General features: G+C 45.1%; 1 protein-coding gene across 1 annotated transcript in view; it reads right to left on the minus strand.

Annotated features, from left to right (window-relative positions):
• Positions 1 to 25,582, minus strand: part of GDI2 (GDP dissociation inhibitor 2) — a 203,189-nt gene that overhangs the window by 63,346 nt on the left and 114,261 nt on the right. The window contains exon 7 of the mRNA XM_063926788.1: positions 12,097 to 12,196. Within this exon, the coding sequence (XP_063782858.1) occupies positions 12,097 to 12,196 (100 nt within the window). The remainder of the gene's footprint in view (positions 1 to 12,096; positions 12,197 to 25,582) is intronic.

Consider the following 25,582-nt stretch of genomic DNA (forward strand, 5'->3'; position numbering starts at 1 on the left):
AAGGAGTTAGCTAAAGAGAACTGCATCTGTAGGCACTGTGACAGTATAGTTGAGGATGGGTGCATCAAGAAATGTCAATCCAGTTTTAATATCCATATGGACCGGCATCCATTGAGTGACTATCACTCCTTAGTGGGTAAAGTGTTAAATCAGACAGACTGTTGGGTATGCTCTCAAGTACCTCAAGGCCATAGCAAATCAGGACTAGTACCATTCCCTTTAACTGTAGGAGAGGTACTTGACCTAAGTGGTGGGAGGCCGGTGGACAGGAGGTTTAATATCTCTAGTCCTCCTAGTTTGAAGCTCCACCAATATCATGTGGATAGATCCTTAGTGTGCTTTAACATTTCCAATCCCCGAAAGCCGGGAAATTGGGAAGTGTCATGGAGTAACCAAACCATGACATTTTCACACAGAGCCGACAGAATGCCCATAGACACAGAACTTATACGCCAGATAGCCGACCATAGAAATTTTTTCCGGTATAGGTACACTTTAGGAAGTAGGATTATGCGAGTTGGAGAAGTATCACCAGGATACTGTGCACATATCGTACAAACAGATACGTGTACTAAACAGATGGGAGAATTAGGGTTAGGAGATTTTACATGGAAAATTTGTAACATGGTAATGTCATACTCCGTCCCATATGTTCTCCCCGATGATGCATATTTCATATGCAGGAGGAAGGCGTATAAGTGGCTTGCCCCAAACTCAGAGGGATTGTGTTATATTGGAAAAGTACTGCCTGAGGTAATGACTGTATCCCATAACAAAATGAAAGATATTCACCGCAGTGCCCAAGCTCCTTATACTCACACTCATTACGAGCACATCGTTAAACGGCACCTGGTAGAAAGAACAGAGCATCCGGCCTCTGACCTGATCCATGAATCCACCGGGATTCAAGTCCTACTCGCGTTAGATATCACTCGTACCGCCAGAGGAGTGATAAATTATAAATATATATCTGCGCTTGCAAATTTATTCGACAATATCACCGAAATGTATGACGACACATTCAGGTATACAGGGAGGGAGTTACAAGCCTACAAAATAGCATAGGATGATTCTCAAGTACCTCACAGCTGTGACAGGCGGGTATTGTGTTACCCTAGCAACTCAGTATGGAATAAAGTGCTGCACGTATATCACAAACAGCACTGAGGACCCAGTCGAGGTCATAGACCAAAAGATGGGTGACATTTTGCAATTAAAATGGGAGTTCCGAGGGAAACATAATCTCACTCTCGCTGCTGTGGGTAATGAGCTGACCGGTTGGGTGTCATGGTTGAACCCACGAAATTGGTTCTCGGGCTTAGGAGAATGGGCCCAAGGTATTATCATGGATGTAGGGAAGTTTCTCTTGTGTATATTGGGAGTCGTCATATTTGTTGGCCTGATATTTAGATGCGTTCGGATTTTAACGAAGTGTAAAGGTAGTACCAGAGTGATGAGTTTAAGGAGCGAAGACACTATAATAACAACAACAAATTTGATGTATGACCCAACGATAGAGACAATGTTGTGATGAAAATGTGATTCCACGGTCCGTTTCTTTCACCCGTTTCTCCTTTGTTTTCCTCCAAGGTACAAAGACATCCGCTTGGAAGAAGAATTTGACAACCTCTTTTACACAGACCATCAATGGACTATACCACAGACCCCCAATATCCCTAGTGACTTTACATTTTTACAATAGCCCAACTATTTTAGTGACTGTAACTTTCTGGACAATGGAAAAGCTTTTGTCGCCATTTATAGCAAAAGCATCGAGAGACATCAGACAACATGTACATCAAGACAAGACATCAGACAAGACCTCAATCGGCGAATGCATATTAAACTCACAGTTTATGACTGCATTTATAATAATTGCTTCTTATCTTCACCTCTACAACCTTCAGGTAATGACACACATAGTCGATAGGGAATATAGATACAGATATCAGCACTCACATATCCCCCCATTCATGTATCAACTAAATGTGCTCCCCCATTTGTTGCAACCAAAAGCCGAAAAGAGCTCGGTAAAGTTTGACAGCCCATCCACAGACCCGTAATACGGGATAAGAAGGAATTCAAATGTATACTTCGCAATACCTCGAAGCTTGATTTAAAACACGTACGGCACGATGATACATGACCCCTCAAACATGGATTCATACACACATGCTTCTACTATCTCACTAGGTCATACCTTTTTCCCACCTTCTCTTCTCCTCCCTTTCCTCAATCATAAAATGGTACTAACATGATGGTATATATATATATATTTTTCTTTTTGAATTGTTTTAGGAAGTGGCAGTTATTGATGACTGCCAAAGGGTGGACTGTCAAAGTCGGAAAAATATCATGCTACACGTTGTCATATATTCACCCCATGCGCTTGCCCGCTGCACGTGCGCGTTCTCTCCCGTGCGTGCGCATATTCGCAGCTGCGTGACGGCGCCTCCACGGCCGTGCGCATTGGCGCGTGGTACGCGCACTTACGGTAGAGTTCGTGTGCGTCTAGCGGGCGACTCAATCGTTACATAGTAAATCCAAATAGTGTGTTTTATAGATAATGTTCCCCTTAATAATAACTGTAAGTTTGTTTATTGTGACTGATCCCTGGACAGAGGTATTCCTCTTTGCATGATATGAAGGGTCAGATAGGATTTGAGCAGTGGTGTTTGGTACCTAACTAAAGAACATTTTTATTAGAAACAATCCGGTGCTGGTTAGGTAAAGATTAATCGCTCCTGCATATAGTTATGTCTATTAGTAGTTTCTGGACATTTATTCATTGTCCATGTGTTGGGAATTCTGAGATTCCCTCCCACCTGAGCAATTTGATATAGTCACAGCCCACCTGTTCAAACTAACCTATGACATTTTGTTATGATGCGAGGAGACATTCCTGTGTCCAATGAACAATGAGATTATAGGTCCCTTTGTAGTGTACTGTATGCAGTGTATATAAGGACAGCCAGCCTGGCCAGCTCACTCTCTCTCTCCACAAACGGTTTTCATCTTGACTAACTTGGAGCTGGTACCAGAAGCTGCGCAGCGATCATTCCCCAGTGTGTGTAAGTTATTCTCTGTAACCAACTTGTTCCCTGTTTGTATTTGCCATATTCTCTCTCTCTCTGTTATTGTATAAGATTGTGACGCTATTGTATATTTATGTGTAGTTATTCTGCTTAGATACTGATGTTAGACTGTAGAGTATAAGCTGTAATTGTGTTTCCCCTTTTGATATATCTAAAAGCTCGTTAGTAAAGGTTTTGGAGCCTCAGCAGGGTGTCTGTGTGTTTCTAGCTAGTACAAAGGGTTTCTGTGTATTTCAAATCACTCAAACAGCTTGCTTATGTATCCAGGTTAACCAGTTGTATATCATTACAGTGTTAAAATTCTAAGGTTTACAGTGTAAGCATATTCTGTGTTTAAAGTTTATAAAAGTACTGTCTGTGTGTGCGCTCGCAGTGTGTATTCCATACACCCAGCGCAGTGTGTGTACGTTACTTGCGTACCACATGTGAGGCCTTCATACGCAAATAGCGTATGAAGTGCGTAGCACGTGCACGAGGTTTAGCGGCCACTACGGCTACACGGTATTAGTATATAGCTAATGTTAAAAGGTAGATAATTGACTATCACTTTTTATTGAAATCCATTGAATTTATATTAACGCACAATTGTTTTTTGTTTGATTCACTATTATTTACAGACACAGGGTGTGGCCATGGGGGCCAGGTTCGCGACGAGTTTCGCCAACCTATACATGGGTGTCTTTGAGGACCAACATGTGTTGGGGGGCGGACTCGGCGGGGATCTGGTCTACTATGGACGATTTATAGATGATTTATTTTTTGTTTGGGGTGGTGATTTAGGATCACTTTTAAATTTCACTGAAGGATTAAATAATAATCAATTCGGTTTAAAATTTACGTATAGTTACAGTAATACTGAGATTAGTTTTCTGGATATAGCACTCTCCGTACAAGATGGTAATTTGATAACAAAAACACATATTAAACCAGTAGATCAAAATATCTATCTTCAATTTGATAAATCACATAAAAGAAATTGAAAGGAAAATATCCCCAAAGGCCAGTTTGTGCGCATTAGAAGAAATTGTTCATCATTGCTCACTTATCAAACACAGGCAAGATCTTTGATGTTGTCCTTTGCAGAACAAGGTTATCCTCAAGAATTACTTGAGAAGTCTTTTCGTGAAGTTGAACTAATGGATAGGGCAACATTATTGGAACCAAAAAAAAGAAAAGAGAAACTGGGTAACTATACTAATGAGGAGAATGATAAAAGGAGTATGTCATTTACTACACAATACAATGGGTGTGCTCGCCAAATTGAACGTGTGATTAAGAAAAATATGTCCCTTTTAACGCTAGATGAAGTCCTTAAGCCACAATTAGATCCAAAGGGACCTACAATTTTTAGGAAGGCAGACAATTTGCGTTCCATCTTGGTACCTAGTCATTTCGAAAGATCTAAAATATTAAAATCAGAAAAAATGTGGTTACCTGAAAAACCAATAGGTTTCCACAAATGTGGCAGGCTTAGCTGTTTGTCTTGTAAAAATGCACCTAGAAAAAGCATTGTATTTACATCCTCGAATACTGGAGAAGAATTCCGGATAAAGGAATTCCTAAATTGTAACTCTACATATATTATTTATGTGATCACCTATTTATGTGGCAAACAATATATTGGGAGGACCACACGAACCATGCATATCCGGTACATGGAACATCGACGTAATGTATCTAAAGGCGCACGGCACCCACTGTCTAGTCATATAGCACAATGCCAGAATTCAAAATTTGATAGTAGCACGATGATAGCCATTGAGCAGATTAAGAACACTACACGTGGAGGTGATCGGTTTAACCTTCTATGTAGAAGGGAAGCTTTCTGGATATATAAAATGGACACGTTGGTGCCGGGCGGCCTTAATAATATGGTGGAGCTAAATGGAATCTAATGGTTTATATGTGCATAAGGGTTTATGGAAAGGACCACTGAATTGGTTTATTATTCACCTAAAAGGTGCATGAGGTATTATAAGCAATAAAAGTGGAATATTAATAATCAATTATGGGGGGTTAAACCCATGTGGATAGGTAAATTACAACTAATTGAGTCTGGTTTACGTTGTATGGATAAAGTGTATATTTAGGGTCTCAATATGTGGAGACACTACGTAGAAATTAAATTGATAAAGGTCTAGGAATTAAGAGGAGATATTTAAATATAGAACTATTAACATTAGGATTTGGCCAATAAATATTGAATATTTTTATAATATATTGGGAGGTACGATATTGTGGACGGTTATCAAGGAATCACAATATAAAATAATAGGATCAATATATGAAATAAGGATGGATAATGGCTAAAGGGGGCAATTGAGTATAATTATTCATGAGGATTTTTAGAATCCTTTATTGGTGATGGATGTATACATACATATGGGATATTGGCAGGTTAGGACCATATAAATATTGGCCACTAGATGGCACTGGTCTATGATTATTTTGGGTTTAACAATACTGGTGTGTGAAATAAATAAATATATATATATATATATATATATATATATATATATATATATATATATATATATATGAAATTAAGGTTGATAAAAATGTACAGGTTGGTTCTATAAGATAGTTTAGATGATTTTTTATTTTTGTGCATGGCTGGTTTTAAAAATCATTGCCAACAGTATTATTATTATTTTTTATGTGTATTATATGTTTATTTTAAAAAATCTTTATTGATATATGGTTGTTGATGTGCTGTCCGGTCATTAAAATAAGGCTGAAACTATATGATCATGATTGGACAAATTTAGATAATGCATGTACAAAGGAGCTGCAATCAGAAAGCGCATTAGGTTCTGCACAATGAAAATCAAAAGGAGGCTTGGATTACAAACCCGTTGGCCGAACATGCTCAGTGTGTATTGTTGGAAATGAGGCTTGAACCGCGAGCGCATTGCCCATGCGCGATCCGGCGAGTCCGGTATTTAAAGTTCAAAGGAGACAGGCAGACACATCGGACACTGATGAAGCCGCTGAAAACGGACCCTGAGGCGGATAAACGCGTTTGTGAGGGACAACGACAGGTGTTGTGAGTTAAGAGAATCTCTTTCACCCCCTGCAATACCGGGTGTGTGGCTCACAACCTCCACTGACCGGCCGGTGAACTGTTCTCATTCATACCCCAGTGCACAGGGGAATGAGTGTTTTAAAGTTTTGGTTACTCTTTGAATCATATGCTGCTAGCTTGTGCAGCCAGAAAGGATATAATCTATGTTGAGTGCTTTGGCTAAATGTGCTCTAATCCTGGATCAATGCAAGATGTGGGTTAACCTATTTTACTAATTCTGCTTCTATCCTTTGGCAATTGGGCTGCCAGTCTTTGCAGTCTTACAGGAAATCATTTATATCATTTCTGCTTCATCCATTTGGGCTGAAAGAACTTTGTGTGGCTACATAATAATACTAACTTTGCCATATATCCCTTAAATAGGGATGATTAGAAGGCTGCTTGGATAAAAGGAATGCATGCTTGCTTACTGGTGCTTACTAACCCATTGTGCTAATTTCCTGGACTTTCAATACAGTGCTTTCCATCTTTTGCACTTTATATTATAAGTCTGGATACTTTTTCTTATCATACTGTTAGGGCATTTTTTTGCATGAATCATTATTAGTACAATATCAATGCTAGTATTAAACGATATAATATCAATTTGAGTGTAAGCTTTTTTAGGATCTTGAATCAATTGGTACATATATTTTATGATAAAATTTCAATTATATTTATTAGTGTGATACTTCCCCAAATAAAACTTCACCCTTGTAAGGCAAAACTTCCATATGCCTTTTTGAGTTGGCATCACCCGTCCATTGGCGGGTCCACAGTGCTCGCCTAGCAGAAATGGCCATGGCGTTGGCTCTCGAACCTAGCAGCCCAACGTCTCTCATATATAAGACTGCGTCTTTAATGTGACCTAAGGTCAATAAAATGGTATCCCTATCTAGGGTATCAATATCAGCTGACAAGGTATCTGTCCAAGCTGCTACAGCACTACAAACCCAAGCCGATGCTATTGCCGGTCTGAGTAAAGCACCCGTATGTGTATATATTGATTTTAAAGTCGTTTCCTGTCTACGATCAGCAGGATCCTTGAGGGCTGCAGTGTCTGGAGACGGTAGCGCCACCTTCTTTGATAAGCGCGTTAAAGCCTTGTCCACCCTGGGCAAAGACTCCCACCGTACCCTGTCCTGTGCAGGGAAAGGATACGCCACAAGAATTCTTTTGGGAATCTGCAGTTTGTCGGGAGATTCCTAAGCCTTTTCAAATAACGCATTCAGCTCATGAGATGGGGGAAATGTTACCTCAGGTTTCTTTTCCTTAAACATGTGTGCCCTCGTGTCAGGGACAGAGGGGTCATCTGTGATATGCAAAACATCTTTTATTGCAATAATCATATAATGAATGCTTTTGGCCACCATTGGGTGTAACCTCGTATCATTGTAGTCGACACTGGAGTCCGAATTCGTGTCGGTATCAGTGTCTGCTATTTGGGATAGGGGACGTTTTTGAGACCCTGAAGGGCCCTGTGACACCGTCAAAGCCATTGATTGACTCCCTGTATTATCCCTGGACTCTGCTTTGTCTAATCTCTTATGTAACAAAGTCACATTTGCATTTAAAACATTCCCCATGTCCAACCAATCAGGTGTCGGCGTTGCAGACGGAGACACCACAATCATCTGCTCCACCTCCTTCTTAGATGAGCCTTCCGCTTCAGACATGCTGACACACGCGTACCGACACCCCCACACACACAGGGATATATTTATATGGAGACAGTTCCCCAATAAGGCCCTTTGGAGAGACAGATAGAGAGAGAGAGACAGAGAGAGCGCGAGTATGCCAGCACACACCCAGCGCCAACTGACACTCGAACAAAAATCCCAGATAACAGCGCTTTTATATGATTATCTCTATATATCTATACACTCACTGCGCCTTACAAGTGCCCCCCCGCCTCCTCTTTTTTGCCCTGTGTCACAGTGTTCAGCAGGGGAGAGTCCGGGGAGCCAGCTTCTCTGCATGTGCTGAGGAGAAAATGGCGCTGGCTAGTGCTGTGGGATCAAGCTCCGCCCCCTCAGCGGCGGGCTTCGGTCCCGCTCAATTTGTTTAATACTGGCGGGGAATTTAATATATATTGCCACCTCAGCTTATATATGCCTTTTTGCCAGTCCTAGAGTTCTTTTATTGCTGCCCAGGGCGCTCCCCCTGCGCCCTGCACCCATCCGTGCCTGCAGTGTGTGTTGTGTCTGGGAGCAATGGCGCGCAGCGTTACCGCAGAGAAGATCTGAAGTCTTCTGCCGCCTTTGAAGTCTTCTTTCTTCTTATACTCACCCGGCTTCTATCTTCCGGCTCTGCGAGGAGGACGGCGGCGTGGCTCCGGGACGAACGGCGAGGGTGAGACCTGCGTTCCAACCCTCTGGAGCTAATGGTGTCCAGTGGCCTAAGAAGCAGAGCCTATCATTTAAGTAGGTCTGCTTCTCTCTCCTCAGTCCCACAATGCAGGGAGCCTGTTGCCAGCAGTGCTCCCTGAAAATAAAAAACCTAACAAAATTATTTTTCAGAGAAACTCAGGAGAGCTCCCCTGTAATGCACCCAGTCTCCTCTGGGCACAGGATCTAACTGAGGTCTGGAGGAGGGGCATAGAGGGAGGAGCCAGTGCACACCCATCTAAAGTTCTTTATAGTGCCCATGTCTCCTGCGGAGCCCGTCTATACCCCATGGTCCTTACGGAGTCCCCAGCATCCTCTAGGACGCTGATGATGAAGTCCTGCTGATGACGGACGAAACGCGTTGGGACCACCTGATGACATTCCCTATAATGGACAGATAAGCCATTTATCATCCTGAATTCTGTACGCATGCATTCCAGTTAATTATGGACAGATAAGCCTGATATAATCTTTTATTCTGTACGCATGCTATACAGCCATTTTATGTTTTTATGTATTTTTATGTACTTTTATGTCATTTGTGTATATTAAATATTGTATCTTTTTATATATACACTGCATAGGCTATATTGATTATACATTTGGGAATATGCTATTTCCCTAATTAAGCCTAACATTAGAAAGTCAGTGTATTATTTAGATATATTTTACAAAAACAGTACACACTATGTCTGTTCTTCTTCTTTTTTAACATGTTGTAAGCATCAAAAAGGAGCATCGACTGAATCTAGCTTCTCTGGTGTTTTCAGATAAGTCCAATGGGTGCTAACCCACCATAGATACCTTCATTACACTTACCTTGTTGTATAAAATCACACTCTTGGGCGCTTATTCTCACCAATTCCTCTAATTTCATATGTGTGTATGCCAAGCACACTTTTCTTGTAGTATAAGCTGCCGCTCATAAGTCTGAGAAGTGTATCCCCCTTTTTATTGTATATTAATATTCTATCTACACTAAAGGTTATTGTTAATTTCGTGGTATAATAAGCACATAGCTACACCTAAGCGCCGGAGACTCTACTTCTATATATATATATATATATATATATATACATACACATACATATACATACACACACACACACACATACATATATACATAGGTTGAGTATCCCATGTCCAAAATGCTTGGGACCAGAGGTATTTTGGATATCGGATTTTTCCGTATTTTGGAATAATTGCATACCATCATGAGATATCATGGCGATGGGACCCAAGTCTAAGCACAGAATGCATTTATGTTTCATATACACCTTATACACACAGCCTGAAGGTAATTTTAGCCAGTATGTTTAATAACTTTGTGCATTAAACAAAGTTTGTGTACATGCACACAATCCATGTTTCATATACACCTTATACACACAGCCTGAAGATCATTTAATACAATATTTGGAATAATGTTCTGTATGAAATAAAGTTTGTGTACATTGAGCCACCAGAAAACAAAGTTTTCACTATCTCAGTCTCACTTAAAAAATTCCGTATTTCGGAATATTTGGATATGGGATACTCAATATGTATGTATGTATGTATGTATGTATGTATGTATGTATGTATGTATGTATGTATGTATGTATGTATGTATGTATGTATGTATGCTCACTAGGTCAACTCATTAGTTCTTTTGGTTTCCAATATCATCTCTATGCTAATGACACCAAAATCTATCTTTCCTCTCCATACCTCTCTCCCCTGCTCTCCTCACGCGTATCTCCAACGGTCTCTCTGCTACCTCTTCCTGGATGTCCAAGCGCTTTCTTAAACTTAACATGTCTAAGACCGAGCTGATCATCTTCCCTCCCTCCCGCATAACCTCACCTCCTACAATCTCATTATCTATTGATGGCACTACTATCTCCTCTAGCCCCCATGTGCGCTGTCTTGGAGTAATCCTTGACTCCTCCCTCGCCTTCAAACCACACATTCAGCACCTCTCACAAACCTGCCGTTTTCATCGAAAAAATATTTCCAGGATCAGACCCTTTCTGACCCAGGATGCTACTAAGACTCTTATCCACTCACTGGTCATCTCCAGACTGGACTACTGTAATCTCCTCCTGACTGGCATTCCTGACAAATACCTCTCTCCACTACAATCTATCCTCAATGCTGCTGCCCGGCTCATCTTCCTCACCAAATGCACTACGTCCACCGCTCCTCTCTTACTAGACCTTCACTGGGCTCCCCTTCCCTTACAGAATCCATTTCAAGCTTCTCACACTCTCTTACAAAGCCCTCACCCACTCCTCTCCCATCTACATCTCTGACCTTATCTCCCTTTACACTCCCACCCGTCCTCTTCGCTCTGCTAATGCACGCTGACTTTCCTGCCTACGGATTACTTCCTCCCACTCCTACCTCCAAGATTTTTCACGTGCTGCACCACTTCTCTGGAATTCCCTACCTCTCCCCCTCAGACTCTCCACCTCTCTACAAAACTTCAAACGGGCTCTCAAGACCCACTTCTTCACCAAACCCAGCCAAATCTCATCCTAACCCTCTGTTCTATGCTCTCTATGTACCCCATCTGTGTCACCCCTGTCTGTCTACCCCTCCCCTTTAGAATGTAAGCTCTCACGAGCAGGGCCCTCTTCCCTCATGTGCTTATCCTTTCTTACTTTAATAATCTTTAACTACACCAAATCCAGCAGTCTTCTGCCAACTGATACTTATTCCAGTGTCATCTGCTGATGTAACTATGTTTATTTACCCTGTACTTGACCTATACTGTCATCAACTGTAAGTTGCCGTTTTCCTGTTTGATTATTTGTTCATGTACTCTGTAATTGGGCGCTGCAGAACCCTTGTGGCGCCATATAAAGGATAAGAACAATATATATATATATATATATATATATATATATATATATATATACACACACACACACACACACACACACACACACACACACATATATATATATATATATATATATATATATATATATATATATATATATATATATACACATACACACACTATAAAATAAAATAAAAATGTACTAACTTAAGACATATTCCAATGTAGAGAACACATTTACCATTCGGCAAAATACTAGCTCTTATACATACAATAAATACACATTTATGAAGCTGTATTTTTGCACATAAACATGATAGACTTCCAGATTTCACTACATATTGCAGGCTAGATACAAATAGAATTTCCATAGCGCTGGTAACGCGTTGCCAGGGCCCAGAAACCCAGTGGGAGCATACCGACTGAGGGATCCTGGCTGGGGAGAGCGCAACAGAGCCCCTTGTGGGCTCGCTGTGCTTGCCACGCAACAAACTTAGTGGCTCACCACAGATTTTATTCCCACTCTATGCGTGTCGTGGACACCTGAGTGGGAATGGACCCCGTGTGTCGGCATTCTGTCAGGCGGCATTGTGATCGCTCGGTATTCTGGCGTCGGCATGGTAACCGCCGGGATCCCAAGAGCCGCATCCCTTTCCATATCACTGGCCAATAAACACAACCCTGTTATATATATTTTTTTAAAAGATGTACAAGAATGCCTACCTCTCCTTCAGATTTTACACCAACAATTTTTCCATTCTCAACTACCAACTTCTCTATTGGCTTGTTTAACATATAGGTTCCTCCATAAATGGCACTTAATCTGCAAAAAAAAAGACCACAATGAACCTAAGTGATTAAAACCCCACTACAGGCTGCAGGCCTGAACGTCACAACCACTTTGCTAAGAAAATAGGATTTTGGTACTTACCAGGTAAATCCTTTTCTTTGAATCCATAGGGGGCACTGGAGTACTCTTGGGATATGGACGGATTCCGCAGGAACTGGGCACTGAATATTTAAATTTAGAACTCTCCACCCCTCAATACCCCAGAGTACCTCAGTGTTTTTTACTGAGCCAAACAGGAGCTATAGAGAGGTTGACAATGGAGAATTACATATAACATAACGGACAACAATAAAGTTGACACATAACGTTACCGACAGCTAAACAGTTGACACCATAACCGATAGAACTTGAAACTTTGAACCAGTCGGTGAGAATGTGTTACCATAAAGATCCCCTGACTTACCACAAACCAGGTAAAACTGCTCTGGGTGGGCAACCAGTGCCCCCTATGGATTCAAAGAAAAGGATTTACCTGGTAAGTACCAAAATCCTATTTTTTTTTCATCCACTAGGGGTCACTGGAGTACTCTTGGGACGTACCAAAGCTTCCCCCGTGGGCGGGAGAGCTGTTTGGCACCTGTAACACTAGGCGGCCAAAGCTAGATGCTGATGCCGCAAACGTATCAAACTTGTAAAAGCGCACAAACGTGTGCACTGATGACCATGTAGCCGCCCGGCAAAGCTGCGTCGTAGAAGCCCCACGACCCGCTGCCCATGAAGTTCCCACAGAACGTGTGGAATGAGCTGTTACTGATGTAGGCGGCTGTAACCTAGCATGAAGGCAAGCCTGACGTATGGTCAGTTTAATCCATCTGGATAAGGTCTGCTTAGAAGCTGGCCAACCTATCTTTGCAGCATCATAGAGAACAAACAACGTATCCGTCTTACGAACTGTAGACGTTCGGGATACATAAACGCGTAATGCGCGTACCACATCCAAAGTTCCAGAATCTCCTGTTAACACAGGAACTACTATTGGTTGATTGATGTGAAAAGACGACACTACCTTTGGTAAGAAAGCGGGATTCGTCCGAAGTTCCGCTCTATCATCATGAAACACCAAATACGGTGGCTTGCATGACAAGGTACCCAAATCTGAAACACGCCTTGCTGAAGCCAAGGCTAGGAGAAAAATTGTTTTCCCAAGTGAGAGATAAGGACCCAAAAATGTGGGATTTTGAATTTTGGATAAGGGATACTCAACCTGTATCCACTTGTTGTAAGGGTTCAAAATGTGAAGACTGTAAGAAATCTAAAACCAGATTCAAGTCCCATGGCGCTGTAGGTGGAATGAACGGAGGCTGTACTCTGAGGACACCTTGCAGAAAAGTATGTACAGATGGCAATAGAGCCAATCGCCTTTGAAAGTAAATTGACAAAGCAGATACCTGCACCTTTAGTGTAGATAAACGCAGTCCTCCATCTAACCCCGTCTGTAGAAATAACAAAAGACGGGATAACTTGAAAGATGATGTCGGAAACTTCCGAGCTTTACACCAACCTATATAGGCACGCCAAATTCTGTAATAATGAGCTGCCGTAACTGGCTTCCTAGCTCGTAACATGGTTGGTATAACCGATTCTGCAATGCCCTCTCTTCTTAAGAGGGAGGTCTCAACAGCCACCCCGTCAAACGCAGCCGCGCTAAAATCGGAGTAAAGGAACGGACCCTGTTGTAACAGGTCCGGACGTAGCAGGAGCGGCCAAGGATCGTCTGCGAGTAGTCAGTGGAGATCCGAGAACCAAGCTCTCCGAGGCCAATGAGGCGCCACTAGTATGACTGTGGCGGACTCTCTCTTGATCCGTTTTAGCAACAGAGGGAGCAGCGGAAACGGTGGAAACAGATATACGAGGCTGTATGGCCACGCGATTGTGAGAGCATCCACCGCCACTGCCTTTGGATCTCGCGTTCTGGACACATACTGGGGCATTGCGAGATGCCATCAGGTCCACTTGAGGGTAACCCCACCTCTGGACCAACATGTGAAAAACTTCTGAATTCAATGCCCATTCTCCTGGATGAAAATCCCGACGGCTGAGATAATCCGCCTCCCAGTTGTCCACTCCCGGAATGAACACTGCCGACAATATCACTTGGTGATGCTCGGCCCAATTTAGGATTCGAGCTACTTCCCGCATGGCCATGCGGCTTCTCGTTCCTCCTTGTTTGTTGATGTACGCGACTGCCGTCGCGTTGTCGGACTGCACCTGGACAGTGAGACCGAAGCATGTGTACTGCTTGTCGTAGCGCATTGTAAATTGCCCGGAGTTCCAGGACATTTATAGACCGCAATCTTTCGTGATCCGCCCAGAGACCCTGGAGCTGACAATTTTGAACTACAGCTCCCCAACTCTGAGACTTGCGTCCGTCATTTGAATTATCCAATTCCAGGCGCCGAACCGTTTCCCTGCGGTTAGATTGTGTACTTTGAGCCACCAGAGTAGAGATACCCTGGCCCGTGGCGACAACCTCACCCTGTGGTGAATCTGCAGATGCGAGCCCGACCACTGTGTGAGCACATCCAGTTGAAAAGGACGCGAGTGAAAACTTCCGAACTGAAGCGCTTCGAAAGCTGCCACCATTAATCAAAAGAGGCGAATGCGCAAATGTACCGAGACTGTGCGTGGCTTGAGCACTAATTGTACCAGATGATGAATAATCTGTACTTTCTGTTCTGGTAGGTAAATTCTTTGATTTACCGTACAGAGAATCATACCTAGGAATTGAAGTCGAGACGGAATTAGATGTGATTTCTTGAAGTTGACAATCCAACCGTGGTGAACCAGTACATTGAACGTTAGCAACGCATGTTGGAGGAGCATCTGTTGAGACGGAGCTTTGATGAGCAGATCGTCCAAGTACGGAACTATTGTCACTCCAAGGGACCTGAGATGAGCTATCATCACAGACATCACTTTGGTGAATACCCGAGGCGCTGACGAGAGGCCAAACGGTAGAGCCTGAAACTGGTAATGGTTCTGCCGCATTGCAAAACGCAAGAACCTCTGATGAGGTGGCCAAATCGGAATGTGTAAGTACGCATCCTTGAGATCTAGCGCAATCATGAATTCCTGTGGCTCTAAACCTGCAATTACTGACCGCAGAGATTCCATCTTGAATCTGTAGTAAGTGACGTACTGATTGAGACCCTTTTAAAGTTCAATATTGGCCTGACGGAGCCATCCGGCTTTGGTACCACAAACAGACTGGAATAATAACCCTGACCTTGTTGTTGTACAGGGACCGGAATCAAAACTGCTGAATCCAGCAGGGACTGAATGGAAATTTGCAGAACCGCCCTCTTGTCGTCCGAGAGAGGCAGTCCTGTCTTGAAAAACCGCAGTGGCGGAAGACAGTCGAACTCTATTTTGTAACCTTTTAACACTAAATTGCGGATCCACCCATCTGTGGATGTCTGGAACCACGCCAAATGGAACATCTGAAGGCGTGCTCCCACAATCGGAGACCCGAGATGGGCTGGGAGCCCGTCATGCCACTGACTTGTAGGTGACCTTAGCGTCCTGACGACTGGTGTTGGTTTGTTGGAAACCACGTCCTCGACCTCGACTACCAGGCGCGGCTGTTACTCTACCACGGTCTCAAAAGGGCTGAGGTCTAAAGGATTTGAACGCCGGACCAGAGTATTTCCGTCTTGGTACCGTTGGAGGCAATGGTAAGAAAACAAACTTTCCTCCCGTAGCCTCAGAAATCCATTTGTCCAATTCAGGACCAAACAACTTCTCGCCACCGTAAGGCAACGCCTCTATACCTCTTTTGACCTCTGCCTCCGCTTGCCAAGAACGCAGCCAGAGTGTTCGTCGTACTGTAACTAGCGACGATGAAATGCGAGAAGTGAGCTGACAGACGTCAGTAGAAGCTGTACATAGATACTCAGCAGCTTCACAGATTTGATCAGCAAGAAGTATAAGGCGATCGTCATTTAGGGCAGACTTGAGTTCTGTTATCCATACAATTAGCGCCTTAGTGACCCAAATGCCAACCAACCCAGGTCTAAGCAACACTCCTGCTGCTATATACACGGACTTTAGCATAGCTTCTATTTTACGGTCTGAAGGGTCTTTAAGCGTAGTAGCCGTTGGCACTGGTATGGTTAATTTCTTTGTAAGTTTTGACACAGACGAATCCACCATTGGCGGATTCTCCCATGTACATGTCACAGATTCTGGAAACGGGTAACTAGACTTAAATCTGCGAGGTATAGAAAACCGTTTATCTGGATTCTTTCTTGTTTCTACTAACATTGTATTAAGAGAATCCGAAACAGGAAAACACATTGGAGATCTTTCGTTTAGTAAAGACGACTTCATCATTCGCCAGAGGCTCCTCAGTTTCCGTAAACTTCAGAGACTGACGCACCGGGCTGTCAAAATCTTCACTATCTGACTGCTAGTCTACTTTGCCCTCCTCACCCTCATCTTGCGCAGTGAGGTCTGGCATAGAATCGTCAGAATGCAACATAGCAGAAACGGGTAAATCATAAGACAAATGAAATTTATCCCTACTACCCAAAATGGACTTGGACTTATGGCAAGGCTGAGACCCCTCCGGTAGTTCCAGCGGTCTCACCAGAGACTCAGATCTTGCCGCTTCTCGCTCTTGTCGAGCGGCGGCCAATTCTGATTGCAACCCAGCCATTACATTGGCTAGCATTTCCCATGGAGGGTCCGGGGATGAAAACGGCTTTGAAACCGGAGGCGAAATTCTATCCGTAGCTGAATTCACAAAACATACTGTACATGTGGTAGATCCATCTGGTAACACACTCTTACAGACATTGCAGTGAAACTGCTTTTTAGTCTTTGCTGGTGCCTTACTCATTATGCAGACAGACAAAACAATACACAAAGACAGACACTTGCACGACTCAGTAAAATTGTACTAAGGTGTGTGTAATATATATATTGTATATGTACAATGACCCCGGCACTCACGTAATACACCGTGGGATATGTCTCGCTCCTGTGCCCTCCCCCTCCGGGGGTCTCCCTCCGGTACAGACGACAGTGGAAAAAAGAGGCGGCACTCGGAGACTGTGCAATCAAAGTGTATTGAACAAAAGTGGCATCAACGTTTCGGGGACCAGTTCCCCTTCTTCAGGATAAAGTGACAGTGCATAAAACAGTGCTTAAATACCATTCCCCTTACTCATCCCTCTGCATGTGATAATTATATGCACATAAGCACTTTACTGGCCAAGTGGTCAGCATACACTGAGGTATGTTTTGCAAGCACTGTACGTACTGACAATCTGTAGTTTTTGTTTACAGTGTTTCCATGGTCGCATCGGGGGGTTCCCGCGATGTCACTTCCTGGTTACGCTGACGCGAGCGGAAGCGCCGGGCGGAGGCTCCGACGAGCGGCCAGCTGGAAACGCTGAGAAGATTGCATGCACGTGAAGGGGGGTGAGTAAGGGGAATGGTATTTAAGCACAGTTTTATGCACTGTCACTTTATCCTGAAGAAGGGGAACTGGTCCCCGAAACGTTGATGCCACTTTTGTTCAATACACTTTGATTGCACAGTCTCCGAGTGCCGCCTCTTTTTTCCACTGATAGATAGATTTTATATATTATATATATATATATATATATATATATATATATATATATATATATATATATATATAGATAGATAGATAGATAGATATAGATATAGATATATATATATATCTATATATAATAAGATTTTACTCACCGGTAAATCTATTTCTCGTAGTCCGTAGTGGATGCTGGGACTCCGTAAGGACCATGGGGAATAGCGGCTCCGCAGGAGACTGGGCACAACTAAAGAAAGCTTTAGGACTACCTGGTGTGCACTGGCTCCTCCCACTATGACCCTCCTCCAGACCTCAGTTAGGATACTGTGCCCGGAAGAGCTGACACAATAAGGAAGGATTTTGAATCCCGGGTAAGACTCATACCAGCCACACCAATCACACCGTATAACTTGTGATACTATACCCAGTTAACAGTATGAAATATAACTGAGCCTCTCAACAGATGGCTCAACAATAACCCTTTAGTTAGGCAATAACTATAAACAAGTATTGCAGACAATCCGCACTTGTGATGGGCGCCCAGCATCCACTACGGACTACGAGAAATAGATTTACCGGTGAGTAAAATCTTATTTTCTCTGACGTCCTAAGTGGATGCTGGGACTCCGTAAGGACCATGGGGATTATACCAAAGCTCCCAAACGGGCGGGAGAGTGTGGATGACTCTGCAGCACCGAATGAGCAAACTCTAGGTCCTCCTCAGCCAGGGTATCAAACTTGTAGACTCTTGCAAAAATGTTTGAACCCGACCAAGTAACAGCTCGGCAAATTTGTAAAGCCGAGACCCCTCGGGCAGCCGCCAAGAAGAGCCCACTTTCCTCGTGGAATGGGCTTTTACAGATTTAGGGTGCGGCAGTCCAGCCGCAGAATGTGCAAGTTGAATCGTGCTACAGATCTAGCGAGCAATAGTCTGCTTAGAAGCAGGAGCACCCAGCTTGTTGGGTGCATACAGGATAAATAGCGAGTCAGTTTTCCTGACTTCAGCCGTCCTGGAAACTTATACTTTTCAGGGCCCTGACTACGTCCAGTAACTTGGAATCCTCCAAGTCCCAAGTAGCCGCAGGCACCACAATAGGTTGGTTCACATGAAAAACTGATACCACCTTAGGAAGGTATTGGGAACGAGTCCTCAATTCCGCCTTATCCATATAAAATACAGATAAGGGCTTTAGCATGACAAAGCAGCCAATTCTGATACACGCCTGGCCGACGCCAAGGCCCACAGCATGACCACTTTCCACGTGAGGTATTGTAGCTCCACGGATTTAAGTGGCTCAACCCAATGCGACTTCAGGAAATCCAACACCACGTTGAGATCCCACGGTGCCACTGGAGGCACAAACGGGTGCTAACTATGCAGCACTCCCTTAACAAAAGTCTGAACTTCAGGCAGTGAAGCCAGTTCTATTTTGGAAGAAAATCGATAGAGCCGAAATCTGGACCTTAATGGAACCCAATTTTAGGCCCATAGTCACCTCTGACTGTAGGAAGTGCAGAAATCGACCTAGCTGAAATTCCTCCTTTGGGGCCTTCTGGGCCTCACAGCACGCAACATATTTCCGCCATATGCGGTGATAATGGTTTGCGTTCACTTCTTTCCTAGCTTTAATTAGCGTAGGGATAACTTCCTCCGGAATGCCCTTTTCCTTCAGGATCCGGCGTTCAACCGCCATGCCGTCAAACGCAGCCGCGGTACGTCTTGGAACAGACAGGCCCCCTGCTGCAGCAGGTCCTGTCTGAGCGGCAGAGGCCATGGGTCCTCGGAGATCATTTCTTGGAGTTCTGGGTACCAAGCTCTTCTTGGCCAATCCGGAACAATGAGTATAGTTCTTACTCCTCTCCTTCTTATTATTCTCATTACCCTGGGTAAGAGAGGCAGAGAAGGGAACACATACCCCGACTGGTACTCCCACGGTGTTACCAGAGCGTCCACAGCTATCGCCTGAGGGTCCCTTGACCTGGCGCAATATCTTTGTAGCTTCTTGTGAGGCGGGACACCATCATGTCCACCTGTGGCCTTTCCCAACGGTGTACAATCATTTGGAAGACTTCTGGATGAAGTCCCCACTCTCCCGGGTGGAGGTCGTTCGGCTGAGAAAGTCTGCTTCTCAGTTGTCCACTCCGGGAATGAACACTGCTGACAGTGCTAACACATGATTTTCCGCCCATCGGAGAATCCTTGTGGCTTCTGCCATCGCCATCCTGCTTCTTGTGCCGTCCTGTCGGTTTACATGAGCGACCGCCGTGATGTTGTCTGACTGGATCAGCACCGGCCGGTGTTGAAGCAGGGGTCTAGCCTGACTTAGGGCATTGTAAATGGCCCTTAGTTCCAGAATATTTATGTGTAGGGAAGTCTCCTGACTTTTCCATAGGCCTTGGAAGTTTCTTCCCTGTGTGACTGCCCCCCAGCCTCGAAGGCTGGCATCCGTGGTCACCAGGACCCAGTCCTGTATGCCGAATCTGCGTCCCCCTAGAAGATGAGCACTCTGCAGCCACCACAACAGCGACACCTTGGCCCTTGGAGACAGGGTTATCCGCCGATGCATCTGAAGATGCGACCCGGACCACTTGTCCAACAGATCCCACTGGAAGATCCTTGCATGGGACCTGGCGAATGGAATTTCTTCGTAAGAAGCTACCATCTTTCCCAGGGCTCGCGTGCATTGATGCACCGACACCTGTATTTGTATTAGGAGGTCTCTGTCTAGAGACGACAACTCCTTGGACTTCTCCTCCGGGAGAAACCCTTTTTATCCTGTTCTGTGTCCAGAACCATACCCAGGAACAGTAGACGCGTCGTAGGAACCAGCTGCGACTTTGGAATATTCAGAATCCAGCCGTGCTGTTGTAGCACTTCCCGAGATAGTGCTACTCCGACGAACAACTGCTCCCTGAACCTCGCCTTTATAAGGAGATCGTCCAAGTACGGGATAATTATTTCGGCCATTACCTTGGTAAATACCCTCGGTGCCGGGGACAGACCAACGGCAACGTCTGGAATTGGTAATGACAATCCTGTACCACAATTTTGAGGTACTCCTGGTGAAGAGGGTAAATAGGGACATACAGGTAAGCATCCTTGATGTCCAGTGATACCATGAAATTCTCCAGGCTTGCAATAATCGCCCTGAGCGATTCCATTTTGAACTTGAACCTTCGTATATAAGTGTTCAAGGATTTCAATTTTAGAATGGGTCTCACCGAACAGTTTGGTTTCGGTACCACAACATTTTGGAATAGTAACCCCGGCCTTGTTGAAGGAGGGGTACCTTGATTTCACCTGCTGGAAGTACAGCTTGTGAATTGCCGCCAGTACTACCTTTCTCCGAGGGCAGCAGGCAAGGCTGATGTGAGGTAACGGCGAGGGGGAGTCGCCTCGAACTCCAGCCTGTATCCCTGTGATACTACTTGCAGAACCCAGGGATCCACCTGTGAGCGAGCCCACTGGTCGCTGAAGTTCCCGAAACGCGCCCCCACCGCACCTGGCTCCACCTGTGGAGCCCCAGCGTCATGCGGCGGACTCAGAGGAAGCGGGGGGAAGATTTTTGATCCTGGGAACTGGCTGGCTGGTGCAGCTTTTTTCCCTCTTCCCTTGACTCTGTGCAGAAAGGAAGCGCCTTTGACCCGCTTGCTTTTCTGAAGCCGAAAGGGCTCTACCTGATAATACAGTGCTTTCTTAGGCTGTAAGGAAACCTGAGGTAAAAAAAAAATTCTTCCCAGCTGTTGCTGTGGATACGAGGTCCCAGAGACCATCCCCAACAATTCCTCACCCTTATAAGGCAGATGTGCTTTTTAAAGTCAGCATCACCTGTCCACTGCCGGGTCCCTAATACCCTCCTGGCAGAATGGACATTGCATTAATTCTGGATGCCAGCCGGCAAATATCCCTCTGTGCATCCCTCATATATAAGACTACGTCTTTAATATGCTCTATGGTTAGCCAAATAGTATCCCTGTCCTGACAGGGTAACAGACCCCGCTGCAGCAGCACTATCCATGCTGAGGCAATTGCAGGTCTCAGTATAGTACCTGAGTGTGTACATACAGACTTCAGGATAGCCTCCTGTTTTTTATCAGCAGGCTCCTTCAAAGTGGCCGTATCCTAAGACGGCAGTGCCACCTTTTTTGACAAACGTGTGAGCGCCTTATCCACCCTAGGGGATATCTCCCAACGTGACCTATCCTCTGGCGGGAAAGGGTACGCCATCAGTAACTTTTAGAAATTACCAGTTTCTTATCGGGGGAACCCACGCCTCTTCACACACTTCATTCACTCATCTGATGGGGGAACAAAACACTGGTTGCTTTTTCTCCCCAAACATAAAACCCGTTTTGTGGTACTCTGGTTAATGTCAGAAATGTGTAATACAGTTTTCATTGCCGAGCTCATGCAACGGATGTTCCTAGTGGATTGTGTATATGTCTCAACCTCGTCGACACTGGAGTCAGACTCCGCGTCGACATCTGTGTCTGCCATCTGAGGTAGCGGGCGTTTTTTGAGCCCCTGATGGCCTTTGAGACGCCTGGGCAGGCGCGGGCTGAGAAGCCGGCTGTCCCACAGCTGTTACGTCATCCAGCCTTTTATGTAAGGAGTTGACATTGTCGGTTAATACCTTCCACCTATCCATCCACTCTGGTGTCTGCCCCACAGGGGGCGACATCACATTTATCGGCATCTGCTCCGCCTTCCACGTAACCTTCCTCATCAAACATGTCGACACAGCCGTACCGACACACCACACACACAGGGAATGCTCTGACTGAGGACAGGACCCCACAAAGTCCTTTGGGGAGACCGAGAGAGAGTATGCCAGCACACACCAAAGCGCTATATAATACAGGGATTCACACTTCCCACAGTGATTTTTCCCTTATAGCTGCTATAATACACAATTTTGCGCCTAAATTTAGTGCCCCCCCTCTCTTTTTAACCCTTTGAGCCTGAAAACTACAGGGAGAGCCTGGGGAGCTGTCTTCCAGCTGCACTGTGAAGAGAAAATAGCGCCAGTGTGCTGAGGGAGATAGCCCCGCCCCTTTTTCGGCAGACTTTCTCCCGCTTTTTATGGATCTCTGGCAGGGGTATTTTTCACATATATAGCCTCTAGGACTATATATTGTGATTAATTTGCCAGCAATATTGCTGCTCAGGGTGCCCCCCCCCCCAGCGCCCTGCACCCATCAGTGACCGGAGTGTGAGGTGTGCATGAGGAGCAATGGCGCACAGCTGCAGTGCTGTGCGCTACCTTGTTGAAGACCGAAGTCTTCTGCCGCCGATTTTCAGGACCATCTTCATGCTTCTGGCTCTGTAAGGGGGACGGCGGCGCGGCTCCGGGACCGAACGATCGAGGTCGGGTCCTGTGTTCGATCCCTCTGGAGCTAATGGTGTCCAGTAGCCTAAGAAGGCCAAACTAGCTCCAATCAGGTAGGTTCGCTTCTTCTCCCCTTAGTCCCTCGTAGCAGTGAGTCTGTTGCCAGCAGATCTAACTGAAAATAAAAAACCTAAAATATACTTTCTTTTCTAGGAGCTCAGGAGAGCCCCTAGTGTGCATCCAGCTCAGCCGGGCACAAGATTCTAACTGAGGTCTGGAGGAGGGTCATAGGGGGAGGAGCCAGTGCACACCAGGTAGTCCTAAAGCTTTCTTTAGTTGTGCCCAGTCTCCTGCAGAGCCGCTATTCCCCATGGTCCTTACGGAGTCCCAGCATCCACTTAGGACGTCAGAGAAATGGGCCTTACCGAACTGTCCGGTTTCGGTACCACAAACAGGTTGGAGTAATAACCCTTGCCTCATTGTGGCATTGGTACTGGAACAATGACGTGGGACTGGACCAACTTGGCCTGTTGCAACGTAACCTGCATATCCTCCAAAGCTGGTAAGCTTGATTTGAAAAATCGTTGGGGAGGAGCACTGTTGAACTCCAGCTTGTACCTTTGAGAAACAAGATCCCTGACCCAGGTATCCTGGCAGGAAGCCTCCCAGACGTGGCTGAAGTGACGCAGTCGAGCTCCTACCTCAAGATCCCCTTGGGGTGGGTGGGCACAGTCATGCTGAGGCCTCAGTGGAAGCAGAATTGGTAGTCCGTTCCTGAGAGCTGGTGCTTACAGGTTTCCTTGACTTACATCTGGTGCCTCTAGCCGCATTGGAGGCACCTCTGGCCTTAGATCGAAATCTGTGAGACCAAAAGGACTGTACAGAAGGCCCCGGGTAGGAGCGTCTCGATGGCGGGGCTCCAGAGGGGAGAAATGTGGATTTCCCAGCCGTAACTTTGGAAATCCAGGTACCCAATTCAACACCAAAAGAGCCATTCCTCTGAAAAGGGGAGGGATTCCATGTCCGCTATCCACTGACGCAACCACAAAGCCGTGTGCGCAGATACTGCCATGGCAGAAGTCCAAGCATTAATGTTCCCCATCTCCTTGAGCGAGTCACAGAGGACGCGTGTAGTGTCCTGAATGTGCTTTAGGAGGGTCACCACAGTGACCAGGGGCATAGCCCCAGAGAGGCCCTCCTGAATTTGAGTGGCCCATGAATGAATGGCATGGGTCATCCAGCAACCCGCAATGACCGGCCTTTGCAATACACCTGGTGCCATGGATTTTTCCAGGCCTTCTTGAATAGGTCATCTAACTCTGCAGAATCAGGGAAATTGACATTAGGCTTGTTTTGTGTAAAGAAAAACGACTGCTGTGACGCAGTGTCCTCTAGAGGGAGCTTTAACACGTTCCATATAGCCAGAATTAGGGGGCCAATACCCTGAGCAGAATCAGGATCCCCACTAACGGGGCCCATCCTCCTGTATATCCTCATCTGTGTCAGATAGTAGAGCAGACAACCCACACTTTTGTGGTCCTGCATGAGAGGACGACGACTATGTAACATCTGCCCTAGCAGCTAAATCTGCAACAGCCTGTTGGAGTAGCTGAGTTCTCTGAACATTAGCAGTGAGCTGGGATGACATATTAGACATCATATTTTTAAGAGACCATAGCCATGCGGGCTCTGGACCCTCTCCCCAAGCATCTTTACTGGCATCTTTACTGATTTGTGAAGATTGGCTGCATTGTTCACATGAAACAGAACCACTTTTGGCAAAAACTGAGGATGGGTCCTGAGTTCCACCCTGTCTTTATGAAAAATCAAATAAGGACTCTTACAGGATAAGGGCCCAATTGCAGAGACACGTCTGGCAGACGCCAATGCTAATAAAATTTCTCACCTGAAAGACAGTGGATGTAAACTCCACTCTAAGTAAGGGTTCAAACCAGTCCGACTGAAAAACCACATTAAGATGCCACGGAGCCGTGGGAAGTACGAAGTCTGTACTTCCGGCAACATGGTCAATTGTTTCTGGAAGAAAATAGAGAGCGCCGAAATCAGGACTTTGATGGAGCCTAAACGTAGGCCCATATCCACTACCGCTTGCAGGAAAAGTAGAAAACAACCAATTCTAAATTCCACGGGAGACACCTTTCTACTTTCACACCAGGACACATACTTTTTCCAGATACGATGATAATGTTTTGACGTAACCATCTTCCTGGCCTGGACCATGGTGGAAATAACCCGGAAGGGAAGACCTTATCTTGCTAGAATCTCCCGCTCAACTTCTAAGCTGTCAAACGTAGCCGCTGTAACTCTGGATGGACAAACGGACCTTGTTGAAGGTCATCTTGGAGCGGTAGAGACCAGGGATCCTCCAGAGCCATGGTTTGGAGGTCCTAGTACCACGCCCGTTGAGGCCAATCCGGGGCAATTCGAATTGCTTTAAAGCTTTCCCTTCTT

Source organism: Pseudophryne corroboree, chromosome 6 (genome assembly GCF_028390025.1).
Source record: "Pseudophryne corroboree isolate aPseCor3 chromosome 6, aPseCor3.hap2, whole genome shotgun sequence".
Lineage (NCBI taxonomy): Eukaryota > Metazoa > Chordata > Amphibia > Anura > Myobatrachidae > Pseudophryne > Pseudophryne corroboree.